This window comes from Carlito syrichta, unplaced genomic scaffold, assembly GCF_000164805.1.
Source record: "Carlito syrichta isolate Samal-C Ts95f unplaced genomic scaffold, Tarsius_syrichta-2.0.1 Scaffold314865, whole genome shotgun sequence".
Classification (NCBI taxonomy): domain Eukaryota; kingdom Metazoa; phylum Chordata; class Mammalia; order Primates; family Tarsiidae; genus Carlito; species Carlito syrichta.
Window position 1 is genome coordinate 798,962 of NW_007258961.1, and position 16,306 is coordinate 815,267.

The 16,306-nt window shown below is 36.1% G+C and overlaps 1 protein-coding gene across 2 annotated transcripts in view; it reads left to right on the forward strand.

The window, feature by feature from the left end:
- The first annotated feature begins 10 nt into the window (after window positions 1-10).
- Window positions 11-16,306, forward strand: part of UFL1 (UFM1 specific ligase 1) — a 30,246-nt gene continuing 13,950 nt past the window's right edge. The window contains exons 1-9 of one of the 2 annotated variants that reach the window (XM_008072136.2): window positions 11-136; window positions 1,052-1,197; window positions 2,369-2,397; window positions 3,072-3,169; window positions 4,172-4,286; window positions 6,594-6,724; window positions 10,971-11,029; window positions 12,982-13,128; window positions 15,947-16,122. In XM_008072136.2, the coding sequence (XP_008070327.1) occupies window positions 60-136; window positions 1,052-1,197; window positions 2,369-2,397; window positions 3,072-3,169; window positions 4,172-4,286; window positions 6,594-6,724; window positions 10,971-11,029; window positions 12,982-13,128; window positions 15,947-16,122 (978 nt within the window). In that variant the 5' untranslated portion in view covers window positions 11-59. Of the gene's footprint in view, window positions 137-451; window positions 518-1,051; window positions 1,198-2,368; window positions 2,398-3,071; window positions 3,170-4,171; window positions 4,287-6,593; window positions 6,725-10,970; window positions 11,030-12,981; window positions 13,129-15,946; window positions 16,123-16,306 lie in introns of those variants that run through there. The other variant, XM_021705977.1, reaches the window with a different exon arrangement.

The window sequence follows — 16,306 nt, forward strand, 5'->3', positions numbered from 1 at the left end:
CCGGCGGCTGTGGGCTGACGTGGCTGCGGTGCCTCCGCGTCTTGGCGAGTCGGGCCGTGATGGCGGACGCCTGGGACGAGATTAGGCGGTTGGCGGCCGACTTCCAGCGGGCGCAGTTCGCCGAGGCCACGCAGAGGTGCCCGACCCTCCCTCTCCATTGTGGAGCCCCTGTCGGTCCCTGGGCGGACAGGCCTGGTGTGGGGACTCTGCATCCCCTGCCCGGTATTCCCGCGTCCTCTCGCTCCCGGTCCCTCCTTTCCCCGCCCACGCCTGGGTCGCAGTTCCGAGTGCAGGGCCCCGCGGGGAAACCCGCAGCCTGCGACGTCCGCGGCCCCCGGTCCCCGGCCCCGCCACGGCCGAGGCCGGTGACTCCGGACGGCCTTCCCGGAGTGTTCCTCTGACCCGTCCTCGCCCACTCGCAGCCAGGTCACCGTGGCCTCTCGTCTGTCACACACTTCCTGACCTAGCATGAGCTTGGAAGGCGAGGTTAAGCCCCAAATACAGTACTTCGCAAAGAGCATGTCGACCCTGTAACAGTGTTCAGCCCGAAGGGTCATCTAGGCTGGACCCATGACCCCGTCTGTCCACGTTAGGGTTCCAGGGCACTGACATTTTATGCAAACCCACTCACCTTCGGTCCCTACCTGCAGACCACATGTCTGAGTGAGGCAGTTATGCATTTAATGTAAACGTCTGATGAAACCGGAAATTGAAGTAACAATAGAGCAGGGTTTTTTAAATAGTGTGTCCTCAGTTTGCTGTCAAGGTTTGAAGGTTGGAAACAGGCCTAGAAGAGACATCAAACCCGAAATTTTTAATAGAATGATGTGTAGCAAATAAGTAAATGATTAAAGTGTATGTAAACCAGCTTCCTCTAGAGTTTGTTTTTTGTTTTTATTGAATCAGTGAAAGATACAGATTTTGTGATGTAGGAGTTACTGACTCTTTACACACACTTTTTAAAAGCCTGCCTTTATATTTTACTTTAAGTGTATTGAGCATCAGTTTATCGGGGGCACTTTTAAAACGTAACTTTTCTTCTTTCCCTCAGGTTGTCAGAGCGGAATTGCATTGAGATTGTAAATAAATTGATTGCTCAGAAACAGCTAGAAGTAGTTCATACACTTGATGGAAAGGAATACATCACTCCAGCCCAAATTAGTAAAGAAATGAGAGATGAGCTACATGTCCGAGGTGGTAAGTAATTCTCTAGTATTTTTTCCTAGGATTTTTGAAAGGGGGGAAAAAACACCTTAAAGCTATAATTAAGTAAATTGTTTGGAGGTTGTAAGATACCCTTTTCAATTGTTAGTTTGGTAATCAGCCTTAATATTTTTACTGGGTTCGTGTAAGCATAGACACATATTTTAAATGAGCTCAAATATTATCACATTACACAACAGTATTTTTATTATTTTGAGTTATATGTACCATTTGTGTATTAATTGACTTTCTTTTTCCAGTTAATGTATTGCATGAGCTGCCTGTTATCATGTGGTAAATTTTGAAGGGGGAACAGAGATTTTTAAAGATTTTAAAGGATTATGGATTTGTGAAAATCGAGGGTGTGTTACCATACTTTTCTCTTTGAGGCTTACATCTATTTACAAATTAAATAACTGAGTTCACTGTGGTGTTACACCCAGCATACTGTATTAAAAGTGCAATTATAGGAGCATACAAAAAGTGGGTACCAGATCCTAAACCAGTTGGAAGTCCAAACTTCACCTTCACAAAGCCTGTTTGTGTAACTAATCCTTATTTGTACTCCACATATCTATAACAAAACATAAAATAAAAATTTGAACTTCTGAGCAAATTTGGACACTGATTAGAAGCAACTATGAAAGCAACTCTTCATTAGATGGTATCAGAGGATAACTTTGCAGTTTGTTGCATTTTTTATCTTCCAGCATAGTGCTGATAAAATATGAACTGTAATTGAAAATATTTAAAAGAATTTCTTTTGCTGATAGGTAGAAACCTACCTTTCAATCTCAGATAATTGAAAAAAGTTCATCTTAATTTAATTGTCAATATCTCTTTGATCACAGTAGGTAAATTCTGAGTTGTGAAGGAAAATGAATACCCTCCATAGATCCAGCTAACTTGTGTGTCAATTAATGCTTGTAATTGGCTTGATGTAATTTAAAACAACAACAACAAAAACTTTAAAAGTAAATTCAGCCACGAAGTCTTACTCAGCTATCAGCTAATGGTTTATATATTTGAAGTTATTAATTATTGTGGCTCTATGTTCTTTGTAGAAGTGCTTCCACTGTCCAGAACTTACATCTGTTAGAGTTTAAAGTTTGGCGTTGGTGTACTTATACATAATTTAAAATAAATGAATGTCTTTTTTTTAAAGGTCGAGTAAATATTGTTGATCTACAACAGGTAAATTTTAAATTTATAAAATTTTTGCTTTGATTTCACAATATTTTAATACCATGAATTTGTTCGTTGTCTTAAAAGGTATTCACTACTACTGGTATTTTATGTAGTGTTTATAAGAAATAGCTATATAACCCTCACTGATACACTGAATCAATTTAATAGGTTCTGATATGTTGAAATGATTTAATACGTTCTCCTTTCCCAGCTGACTTGCTGTTTCTTTATTTTTTACCAAATAAACTCATATTTGTCATTTATGTAATTGTCAGTTTATATAATTTGGTGAGAAAAATCCCTACAGTTTAATGTTTATGTGTTTTTAGTATGTAGAAGTAATAGAGAATATAAAAAGAGGTAGAATATATTTTCAAAAAATGTAAATGCACATTATCACCAAAGTACTCTATATGCAAGTCTATTATATGAATATGAATATGTAATTTACTGCTTAATATAAACTTTCCTAGCAAGTGAAAGTGCAATTCTATGAAACTGAAAGTAAATAAGCAAGTAGCCGCTAATTTTTTATTTGACCAATGCTTTTTGCAGTATTTCAAGTCAATGAAAAATTCAAGAGTAAACTATTTCTTAAAAAGTATAATTCTAAAAGTATAATTTCAAACTTAAGAAACGATACATACTTATCACTAATAGAATTTGTATTTGTTTTCCAGGTAATTAATGTGGACCTGACTCATATTGAAAATAGAATTGGTGACATTGTTAAATCAGAAAAGCATGTTCAGCTAGTGCTGGGACAACTGATAGATGAGTAAGTACAATAAAATACAATATTTAAAAGCACTTTGTTTTTTCTTTTCTTTTTTCTTTTTGAAATAGTGCTGAAATTAGGCCAGTTATGACCGATTGGGCATTTCATTTACAACTCTTACAGTGCTGATTTTTATTAGAAGGATTATTCCACTTAGAAACTAAGGAGCGGTGGTGCGTGCCTGTAATCCCAGCTACTCTGGGATCTGAGGCAGGAGGATAGCTTTTGCCCAGGAGTTTGAAACCAGCCTGGGCAACATAAAAAGACCCCATCTCAAATTAAAAAAAAAAGTAAGTGCTTAATTGTATGCAATATTTAGAAATAATATAAACTTTAATTTTTTCCTGTTATCTTAAAGCATTATAAAACATAACTTGAGCCAGGCTTGGTGGCTCAGCCTGTAATCCCGCACCTTTGGGAGGCTGAGGTGAGTGAATTGCCTGAGCCCGTGGGTTCCAGACCCACCTGGGCAGGCGAGACCTCATCTCTACAATAAAATTTTTAAAATGAGCTGGGCGTGGTAGCGTGTGCCTATAGTTCCAGCTACTTGGAAGGCGGAGGCAGAAGGATCACCGGAGCCCAGCAGGTCGAGGCTGCAGTGGCTGGGAGCGGCCACTGCACTCTGCACTCCAGTCTGGGCGACAGTGAGACTCCAACTCAAAAAAAAAGCATAACTTTGACATTCTTTCCTATAAGATCTTAATTAACTCTGAAAGCAAACTTATTCCAAAAATATTAATAAAAATGACTACAAATTTCCACTGTTAAGAAAATTCCAACATTTATTGAGTAATCTTACCTTGAACAACATTGATGCAAAAAATAACAATTTTTAGATTATAAGTAATGAATAGTGTCTACCTATGCATAACCTATTCATTACTTTGTGTCATCCTTATTCATTACTTTGTGTCATCCTCTTATTACACATAAGAGGAAAAAATAGAGAAAAATCATTATTCCTAATTTTTTTTTATTCTCCACCCCCCTCCTCCCAATTAGGAACTATTTGGATCGGTTAGCAGAAGAAGTAAATGATAAATTGCAAGAAAGTGGTCAGGTCACCATATCAGAACTTTGTAAAACCTATGATCTTCCTGGAAACTTTCTAACACAGGTATTTTTTCTTAATAGTATGACTTTTTAAGAAAGAATTTTAATGGCAGGAAAAAAACTAGACTTTCTTACTATTAGTTGGTTTATTGCAGGTGTCTGACTTAATATATGTTGTAGCAATGTTTTTTGGGGGTACTTTCTGTACAGTGATGGCTCTGAGGAGACTGTTTAAAAATGATTTTTAACTGAGAAACATCCTAAACACCAATTAATAGACAAAGCTGTAGAACTGTCTTGATGCAATAGTATACTATAAATCCATGGATTTACTGAATGCTTTTGATGTTGACTATATAGAAACTTCAACCAGGATATCTGCAGTTCTGATTGCCCAGTTATATTTTAAGAAATAGCTAACAAGGCCAGGCGTGGTGGCTCAGGCCAAGGTAAGAGGATTGCCTGAGACCAGGGATTCGAGGCCAGCCTGGGCAACTTGGTGAGACCTCGTCTCTACAATAAATCAAAAAATTAGCAGGCATGGTGGCTCATGCCTGAAGTTCTAGCTACTTGGAAGGCTGAGGCGAAAGGATCGCCTGAGCCCAGCAGGTCGTGTGGTGGCTATGAGCATGCCTGGGCAACAGAGTGAGACTCCAACTCAGAAAAAAAAAAGAAATAGCTAACAAAGATTACAATTAAGAGGGAGTACTGCTGGCATTTTGTGGTTAAAGGTCAGGGATGCTGCTAAACATTCTACAATGCATAGGACATCCCTCTCAACAAATAATTTTCTTGCTCCAAATGTCAACAGTGCCAACATCTTTTTGTTCACTTTTTTCCTCCTCTAAACTGTCAGTATGATAGGAAGAAGAACCAAGAAGTCTTAACGTACGTCTTAACTTTATTTAGGTACTTGTGTCAGTACTCTAATATCTTGATTTACTGTATTATAACGCTGCTACTTGAAAATAGAGACTATTTCCTTGTTTGTGTGTTCTCCTTTTTTTTAGAATTGTAGAAACACATTTGGTGTAATGGAATGGGTATAGACTTTGGAGTTAAACATATCTTGATTTGAATCTTGTCTGTGCCATTTCTTACATATTCGACATTAGGAAAATCGTCTCATGTCTTCTGTGCTTCAAGTTACATATCTGTAAAATGGAAATAATTATGTCTTTTTTATGAGTGTCAATGAAGTGTAGCTAGTGAAATGCCTGGCACATTCGAAGCAGTCAATAAATGATGGTTTTGTTTTTGTCCTTACTGAAACAAGGAATAGCCAGATATCTTTTTAGTATATATCACTTTATGAAAATCCAGCTTACAAAATTTGCCAAACCATAGTTACATGAGATAATTTATAATAAACAGATTTACTTACCCAAGTTAGAAGAATGAGCTTCCCTAACTGCATTTAAAATACCATTTATGGTATATATCTGTTTTGCATAGCATTGCAGAAGCCTGAGTTCTATTTTAGTGAGCAAATATATGTTAATCATAAGTCAAAAAATATATTTTTAAAGGACTTAGTATCAAGCTCAGATCCAAGTGATTTCTTATAAGACTGTATTTCTGAATACATTTTGGAAACATACAGTTTAATATTTTTCAGTTTGAATTTTTCTGATTATCAAAGGCAGTATTCGCAAAGCTCATTAAGTTGTTTGGAAAACATTTTTCTGTATCATAAAAGCATCAGCTGAGCTGCCTTGAGTAGATTTAACTTATCTTGGGATGTAAAATATATCCATATTTATTTACGATGTTGCTAACCCCAGTCTTAGTATACCTGTGGAGAAATACTCTATTGAATGTGAAAGCAAGTTACCAGAAGTCAGATCATCTACCAGTTTAGATCTTTAGACAGGGATAATGTTAATATTTGCTTCAGAGAAGATAACGTTTCAGATTTGATGTTTCCCTAGGTTGTAGAATCTTATAATAATATTTCTACCTGCTAGTTTTAGCAGCTCTAGATAGGGTCTTCTCCAAGACCCATGTATGTGTCTTAGCTGTCTATGTGATGAAAGCTGCATCTGTCTAGAACCGTCATATCAGTGTAATTAACCATCAAGTTGATGGTTAATCAAACATTTTTATTTTACATTAGAAATAACCCTAATTAACAAAGGCTAATGTGATAGGTAAGCCTTTTAACCTATAAGCAGCTTGACTTAATTCTTGGGTCTGTTATGAGATAATGAAGTTTTCTAGATACTGAATTTTCACTTTTGTTATCTATTGTTTATTGAAATTTCTCAGTCACAGGATTTATACCTCAGCATGCAGCATTACTTGTATATGCAAATACATATGTGAAATTTTCTTCTTTTAAATTAATAAAAATTTATATCTTTACTTCCAGGCACTAACTCAGCGACTTGGTAGAATTATCAATGGACATATTGATCTTGATAACAAAGGAGTAATTTTTACTGAATCTTTTGTAGCTCGACATAAAGCTCGCATCCGTGGACTGTTCAGTGCTATTACGCGGTAAACATTTTTTAAAGAATATGTATTCTTTATATGTTGCACATTTCTTTGATCACAGTTTACATTTTTTTGTAACCACTGAATTTTTAAAAAATCTTATTTAGGCTCTCTGTTTATTAAACAGATAGGAAGGGGGCTTCTGTGAAATAGGAGTGAATATGTTAGAGTTCTAAAACGCAGCCTTTCTCCAACCCATGTCTTTCTCTTTCTTCCCTCACCACCCTCATAACCACAGGTACACTTCTGCAGAATGCAGTTTAAAAATTACTCCCAGCCGGGCTCGGTGGCTCAGCCTGTAATCCCGTGCCTTGGGAGGCTGAGGTGAGTGGATTGTCTGAGCCCACGGGTTTGAGACCCACTGGGCAACTTGGTGAGACCTCATCTTTACAATAAAAAAAAAAAAAAAAAAAATCAGCCGGGTGTGGTAGCGTGTGCCTGTAATTCCAGCTACTTGGAAGACTGAGGCGGAAGAATTGCCTGAGCCCAGCAGGTTGAGGATGTGGTGGCTGGGAGCGGCCACTGCACTCCAGTCTGGGCGACAGAGTGAGACTCCAACTCAAAAAAAAAAAAAAAATTACTCCCAAATCAGTATATTCAAGTCACCTTGGAGTCATGGAAAGAACATGCAGTTTAAAGTCAGAGGAAATAGCCGGGCTCGGTGGCTCAGCCTGTAATCCCGCGCTTTGGGAGGCTGAGGTGAGTGGATTGCCTGAGCCCGTGGTTTTGAGACCCGCCTGGGCAACTTGGCAAGACCTCATCTCTACAATAAATCAAAAAAATTAGCCGGGTGTGGTAGCGTGCATCTGTAGTTCCAGCTACTTGGAAGGCTGAGGCAGAAGGATTGCTAGAGCCCAGCAGGTCGAGGCTGCAGTGACCGGGAGCGGCCACTGCACTCCAGTCTGGATGACAGAGTGAGGCTCCAACTCAAAAAAAAAATAAAAAATAAAAAAATAAAGTCAGAGGAATTTGGGTTCTAGCTTTATCACATAGTAAGCATATGACTTTGAGCAGTTAAATCAGTCACTTAACTTCTTTGGGCATCAGATAGGGCTAGATAATTTTGGGACACTTTTTACTATAAATCATTCTATAATTGTAATGAATAAAAATGTAACTTTCAAAATCACTAATTTTTCTAAAATAAGAATTTCTAAAGTATTTGAGTCCAAGTGGCAGTCTCTAACATTGAATTCACAAAACTTATATTCTCAATTATTTCCTCTCCTATGTTGTCAACTTCATCTCATTGGCTTTGTGTCCCACCAGTCTTTAAATATGTCCAAATTTCTCCCATTTTGAAACAAACCTCTCGTAACCTTATATTCCACTCAATCTACCATCCTGTTAGTTTCTTTCCTTAAGGCAAACCTTCTCAAGTTGATACCTACATTCACTTTTTTTTTTTAACTTTTGTCACTTCTTAACCCACCTGTCTAGCTTCTGCAATGTTCATGGCACTGATGTCTCAGTATCGTTAAATCTAATGGATATTTTCTATCTTTATTTGACTCAACTTTGCTACATCTTCCTTCTTGAAATAGTTAGTGTCTGTGTGTGTCTGTCTCTCTCTCTCTCTCTCTCTCTCTCTCTCTCTCTCTCTCTCTCTCTTAAACATTACACTTTTCTGGTTGCTTTTTATTCTTTTGGCTTCACCTTCTAAGTCTTTTCTGACTCTTCCTCATTTTCCTAGCCTTCCAAGTTTTATTTTAGGCCATCATTTCTCTTCCATCCTGTGCTGTCTTCCTAGATGATCTCAGCTCTCTCTTATTTTGTTATTATCTTTTAGTCGGAGTCTTACTCTGTCATCCAAGCTGGAATGCAGTGGCAAGATCATGACTCACCACAGCCTCTAACAATCCTCTTGCCTCAGCTCCAGAATAGTTGGGCTCAAGGAATCCTCCCACCTCAGCCTCCAGAGTAGCTGGGACTGCAGTTGCACACTATCACATCTGGCTAATGTTTTAAGTTTTTTTTATTTTTGTAAAGACAGAGTCTCACTATGTAGCCTAGGCTGGTCTCAAGCTCTTAGGCTCAAGCAATTCTCCCACCTCATTCACCTAAATTGCTAGGATTACAGGTGTGAGCCACTGCATCTGGCCAGTTTTACCTCTTTTAAATTTTAGACTCGTACTACCTATATAGCATGTTTTCCAAGTGCTTCAAATTCAACATATTTAATATATTTCAGCATCCCTGAGCCATGCTACCCTCACTCTCCTACCCTGTCTGAATTTATTTTTTCATTTGTCTTTCTCCTACCAGTATATGGTGTTATCCAGTTGATTTTGTGAGAAACCTAAGAGTTGACCTTTGTACCATCCACTGTTTCACTCCCCTTTCTAGAGCATGAAGTGTTTTGAACTGTGTATTCTAAATATGTATGTCATCTTTACTTCTCTGATATTGCCATTCCTGTCACTCCAGTCCATCTTTCACCCGTTTAGTAACTTTCTGGCCAGTCTTCCTTCTACTCTTCTGCTCTTCAAGACACTTTTTACACGGCAGCCACGGTATTCTTTTGTTGTTGTCATTTAACAAATTAGCAAACATTGACCTCCTAATTCTTACAAGGCATCAGGGGTACAAAAGACTAGAAGGTCAGAAAGGAGAGCTTATAGTTTAATATAGTGGTTTTCCTCTTCCTCCCTCCCTCCCATTCCCTCTGTCTCTCTCCTTCCTTCCACCCCTTCTTCTCGCCCTCCTGCCACCAGAATCATGAGCCAGATAAACCTTTTTTCTTTATAAATTGCCCAACCTCAGGTAGTCTGTGACTAGTAACACTAAACAGACTAAAGCATGGTCCCAGATAATTTAGCTGAAAATTTGGGGTAAAACAATAAAAAAACCAATTGATCCACACAAGAATTTGGTTAAAATAATTCAATTTAAAAATCCCCAGGCATAGGAGTTTTAAGTATTCAATTCATTTTCAGACAGCTGTTTCTGCTTTCTCAAGTTTGTTGTAGAAAAAATTTACGAAATCCTAAATAATCAACAATGAGGGATTGAAAAGTTGAAGTTACTTGAAAGTCTGTTGTATGCATAGAAAATAAAAGCATAGACTCACCTTAACTACAGAGAACAGACATACTGGCTTCAAATTCCTAGGAAAAAATATAATCTGGAATAAAAAATCTGGATCTTTTTCCATTTATTTTTAACTTTTAAAAATTATAGTTATTATAAAATGAATACATGCGTAGGGGTCTATCCAAAAGAAATGAAAGCTTGTCCACACAAGGACAAGAACACAAATGTTTGTAGGCGCATTACTTATAATAGCCCTAAACTGGAAACAGTACGTGTGTCTATCAGCTGATGAACGTAGAAACAAAATGTGGTGTATCCATACAATGGAATGCTGTTGAGCAGTAAGAAGGAATGAACTGCTGATGCATACTTCATCTTGGGTGAACCTCAAAACATTATGCTAAGGGAAAAGACAGAAACAAGAGACCACACACTAGTTCTATTTATATTACATGTCTAGAAAGGGAAATTTATAGAGGCAGAAAACAGATGGTTGTCTAGATCTGGGAGTGGCAGCAGGAATTAACTGCACATAGCTATCAAGGAACTTTCTGGGTAATGGAAATGTTCTAAACTGTATTGTAATGATGATTGCATAACTCTGTAAATTAGATCATTGAATTGTACACTTACAATTGGATATATTTCATGTTATATAAATTATACCTTATTAAAGCTGCCTTTAAAAAATGTACATAGTCATTCCATAAAATACTGACAAGCAAAATGCAGAGCATTTTAAAGGGATCCTTCCAATCATCCTATTCCAGCAGCATGTCATTCCAAATTCTTTTCAGTGCACATGTAATCTCATTTTCTTTCAGAAATGGAGCCATCTAATATTTGCTTAAATATGCCCAAGTAAGGAAAGAGCTTCCTAGACAGACAGAACAGAATAAAGGAAAACACATACAAAATAAAGACCAAGTCAGATAATCAAGTATCACAGAAATCTGAGGTGAAAATTTGGTGGTATGGGAATGGAAATTGATCCTGGGTTGCAAAGATAGATGAATTTCCCTGATAGTTTAGCAGTATAATTTGATTAATGATTTAAGATTTGGTGTAATTTAAACTTCATTTTTTTCTTTTAAGTGAACTAGTATTTTTGGTTAATGCTAATTATCCTAGTTATTTTTCAATCCACAAATCTGTATAATTCTGTAGTAAGTAAGTTTTTTTGTTTTTTGTATTTTTTTTTTTTTTAACCATAAAGGCCTACAGCAGTGAATTCTTTGATTTCAAAATATGGATTTCAGGAGCAACTTCTTTATTGTGAGTTTGGTTTAAATTATATTCACTTAATTAATTGCTGAATACTGATAATGTAAATCCTACTAATTTTAATGTTTTTCCTTTTAGTCTTAGAACTTAATGTTACAAATATTTCCTCATTTGAAAAAGTTTCTGTATATCAGTTTTCATATATATATCTATACGTTGCACTCGCCAACCTTTTAGTATTGGCTAGCCCTAGGGAATAGAATGGAAAAAAAAATTCAATATATATAGTGAAAATATGTATGTATAAACATTTACACATATACATAATGAGAGAGTTTCAAAATTGAAAGATTAAGAATAATTTTTACTTTGTTTCTTGTGGCCGTTTGCTACATTTTCTAATATGAAAGTAAGCAGCCTTTTGCTAACAACTTTTGCAAAGAGTTTTTGGCAATAAGAATATATTCTTAGCATTCAAACAACATAATATTTAAATAATCTTGGTTCACAGTCTGTTTTCTGTGTTTGTGAAACTCTTACAAGGATTTGAGAGTTTACTAGAATAACTTTTTAAAGCAATGACTTAATCTTTCAACTGAGGTATCTATGCAAATGTAAGAATTAAAATGAAGAATGAAAAAAATCAAATGTAAAACCAAAAATTAATTTTCATTCACTGTCTTTTTTAGAATATGAACTTTAAATTTAAAATTTGTGTTTAAGACAGATTTAAAATTAAACTGACTTTTGGAATCTACATAATTGGGGGTTGGTATATTTCATTATAATGTAAAGTTCTTCAAGTAGTGATTAATAATTATACAACTGTGGTCAGAATTTAGAATGGATTTGTGTTGTATAGTCATACTAAATTGAGACTAATGCGTTATATACTCTGTTGAGACATCTGGTCTTTTCTAATGTATTCTAATGTGCTCAACATTGAAATATGAAAATTAATATGTAAACTAAGTTTTTTTCTTTTTTAAAAATTATCTTATTTTAAAGATGTGGAGTACAATTACGGAATTTTTTTCTGTTAAAAGCTAATTTCCATTAACCTTTCTTTGTGCTAAGCGTCTTTTGAATGTGTTTGCTGATTTGCTGAGAAATATAGCTCCTTTCTGTCTGCTTTGTCCTTTTAAGGAGATTTTGATCATTAAAACAACAAAATGATGAGTTAAATAAAAAGCATAAATTTAGTATTAATGATAGCATTGTCTACTTCTTGAACTGGTATCAGTCTTATAATGATGATGATCTTGGCGGTGATGGTAATTATCATTACCATTTATTGAGTGCTGTGCCAGTTACTTTTCTAAGCACTTTAATTGAATATAACAACCATATGTGATGGGTATTCTTATTATCCCTACTTAATGGATAATGGCTTGCCCTGTGTTTCACAACTAATAGGAGGCAGGGTTGAAGTTTAGACTTAGGGAATCTGATTCCAGAATCCATCATCTTAAGCACTACTGCTTCTCTTATAGATAAAATTGAAATGCATTGCTTCAATTTAAACTGGAAATATAATAACCTATAAAAATGTTCACGGCTTTATTTTAGGACTCTCATTCTAATATGGCCCAGGTGTCTCAATTTTTCTAAATATTAGAAAACTGAACTTGTTAACACTAGCGATCGCATGTTATCTCTTCTCAAAGTATTTTCTCATCTACTTGTAAACAAATCATGACATAAATAATGGCATGCTGGTTTTTTTCTTAAACTAAGAAATCAATATGTTAACTAGTTTGAGTTACAAGTCCAACACCTTTATCTAGTTGCCAAAATTTAAATTTTTTCTTAATTTATGACCTGAATGTTCTCATAAATGGCGGGAAAGCTTTATCTAAGATATAGTACTTTCACTTATGCTATTTAAACTTTAAGCTGGTTTTTTAAAGGATAAGATTAGTACATTTTCAAATGATAAAGTATTTTACTTTTTAAGTTATACCTGTTCTGATTTATTTGTATTCATCTGGGTTTGTCTTAAGCTGTGCTTGAGGAACTTGTTAATAGTGGACGCTTAAGAGGCACTGTGGTTGGTGGCCGACAGGATAAAGCGGTGTTTGTTCCTGACATCTACTCCAGGACGCAGAGTAATTGGGTGGATTCCTTTTTCAGGCAGAATGGCTATCTAGGTAACTTATCTTTTTTTTTTCCTTTGAAACTAAAATTTCTTTCTAATACTAACCTTATTCTTAGCAAGTATTGTACTAACTCTGGAGTCCACATGTTCTTTCCTGCTGCTGATTAGAAGATTATAGTGGTTCCCTTTGATTATAAAAGTAGTCACGCTGCGAGTTTCTTTGGGTTTGGGAACTGAATTTAATTCCATAGTTTCTGCAGAATTGTAATGTAGAAAGGCCTTAAACTAGTTCTGATTATTACCAACCTTGCCGTTATTTTTTTTTTTTTTTTTTTGAGTTGGAGTCTCACTCTGTCGCCCAGACTGGAGTGCAGTGGCCGCTCCTGGCCACCGCAGCCTCGACTTGCTGGGCTCCGGTGTTCCTTCCGCCTCAGCCTTCCAAGTAGCCGGAATTACAGGCATGCGCTACCACGCCCAGCTGATTTTTTGATTTATTGTAGAGATGAGGTCTCACTGCCCAGGCGGGTCTCGAACCCGAGGGCTCAGGCAATCCACTCACCTCAGCCTCCCAAAGGCATGGGATTACAGGCTGAGCCACCAAGCCCGGCTTCCTTGCAGTTATTTTTAGATGATACTAGTATCATCTAAATATCAAACAAGTATTTTTTAATTCATTAAAGTAATTATATGTTATATCTTATATTTTAGGAAGTTGCTTAGTTTTTCAGTTACATCATCTTGTAAATATTTTGTTGGCTATCTGTGTTACAATGTGTATTTCTATTAGTTATCCAGTACTTTAGAAATACTAAAGTATTCTAAATTCTGCTTCTCGGGTGCTGTTGACATTTGGGTAAAGTAGAGTGACAAAATTCAGTTATTAAAACAATTAGCAAGAATATATAGATAGCTTACTTAGTTTGACCAATTTTACAACCCGGGCCAAACCACGTAATAGATTACTTCCTCAGTAATAAACCTGTAAGTCATTAGTTTTTAAGAATGTGCTCGATACTGGGTTTTGCTTATGTTTTCTTGACTTCTTGTGATGGACTTTTCAATTTCTTCAACCATAGGCTTGTCTTAGAGCTTTGTTCTAACTAATTTTCTTTTTTTTTTTTAATCAATATTTTTTATTATATTGTGGGGGTATAGTTAAGGGTTAGGTATACAAATATGCTTCATTCAGGCACCCTTGTTGATAAGAGGTGTCTCCCCATCCCCAGACAGATATTGACTACCGTTAATCCCATCTCCCTTCCCCCCCCCATAGTTTCCTACCACTGTCAGTCATTTTCTTATAGTATTACATTGGATGTTCAAGGTCCACTATATGAGTGAGAACATGTGATACTCAGATCTTTGTTTCTGTGAGAGATCACTCAGTATTATAGACTCTAGTTCCATCCAGGTTGCTGCAAAATTCATGATTTTGTTCTTTTTTATGGCTGTGTAGTATTCCATCATGTATATGTACCACATTTTTTTAAATCCAATCTTCTTTTGATGGATAGTTCTTATGGTTTGAGGTTAGGAGATTTTTTTAAATCCAGTCTTCTTTTGATGGATAGCATGATTGCTTCCAGGTTCTTGCTATTGTGAACAATGCTGCGATAAACATACGTGTGCAGGTATCTTTTTTATAGAGTGATTTGAGTTCTTCAGGGTATATACCTAGTAGGGGATTGCGGGGTCATATGGGAGGTCAATATTTAGAGCTTTTAGGAATCACCATACTGTTTTCCACAGAGATTGTACTAGTTTACACTCCCACCAACAGTGTAGAAGTGTTCCCTTTTCACCACACCCTCTCCAGCAACTGTTATTTTTTTAGTTATTGCTAGTTGCCATTCTGACTGGAGTTAGGTGGTATCTCAGTGTGGTTTTGATTTGCATCTCCCTGATGATTAGTGAGGTTGAACGTTTTTTCATGTGTTGGTTGGCTGCTCGGATGTCTTCCTTTGAAAAGTGTCTGTTCATATCTTTTGCCCACTTTATAATGGGGTTGTTTTTTTTTTTCTTTTCAGCACTTTTGAGTTCCTTGTAGATCCAAGATGTTAAGCCTTTGTCAGACCTGGAGTTGGCAAATACTTTTTCCCAGTCTGTAGGCTGTCTCCCTGCTCTCTTGATGGTTTTTTTGGCTTTGCAGAAGCTTGTCAGTTTAATGAGGTCCCACTTGTCTATCTTATCTCTTATGACCTGTGGGTTTCAGGTTTTGTTCAGGAATTGGATGCCAGTTCCAATTTTCATGAGGGTATGCCCTTCATTTTCTAAAGTTCTTATGGTTTGAGGTTAGGAAAACTGGCTAATTTTCTTAAGTATGATTATTTGGCGAGACGGTAAAGGGGTTAGGAGGTAGGTATCTCTAATAACTTATTGACTGTAACTTTATTTTTTACTTTCGCCTATAAGCTACATCTTTTTCAGTTCAAATATATTGAAGATTTACTTTGTCCTAATTGTCTGATGAAACATTAAAAATACATTTCATTCCCTTGGCTGTAATGAGCAAAACAGATTCCAGTTTTTATTTCTTTACTTAAACCATCTTCCCTTTTACCTGCATGATCTTATTGCTCTTCAGTCCTTGTTTTCCTTTGACCTTTCAGTTGGAAAGGGAATGACACAGCTGGTATTAAGGAAGTACTTGAACAAATTTGTCTACAAATATCTTTAGTAACAAAAATTTGGAAAAATAAGATAACCAGGGCATAGACTGCAATATATTTCTATGCTTTATTTCTAAAAAGTATTGGAATATAGTGTTTTTGTTATCAAATAATCGGTTTTGGTACATTTAACTTTTTCTAAGATTTCTGAAAAGTGTGAGTGATTAACACTTCTAATCCAACTTTGTGATATATTTCTAGAATTTGATGCTTTGTCCAGACTTGGAATCCCAGATGCTGTGAACTACATAAAGAAAAGATATAAGACTACACAGCTCTTGTTTTTGAAAGCAGCTTGTATTGGTCAAGGACTTGTGGATCAAGTGGAAGCATCAGTAGAGGAAGCTATCAGCTCTGGAACATGGGTTGATATTGCAGTATGTTTTATCATTTTCTTTTCTTTAAATAATTGATAGCTGATATTTTACTAATATATGGCCATTTTAAAAATTAGGATGCATTCAAGCTTTAGAGGCAAATTCTAGCAGACATTATTATAACAAAGATAATCATTATTTATACCCAAAGTCCTTATAGCTTTACCAGTAGAAAGTAGCCTTC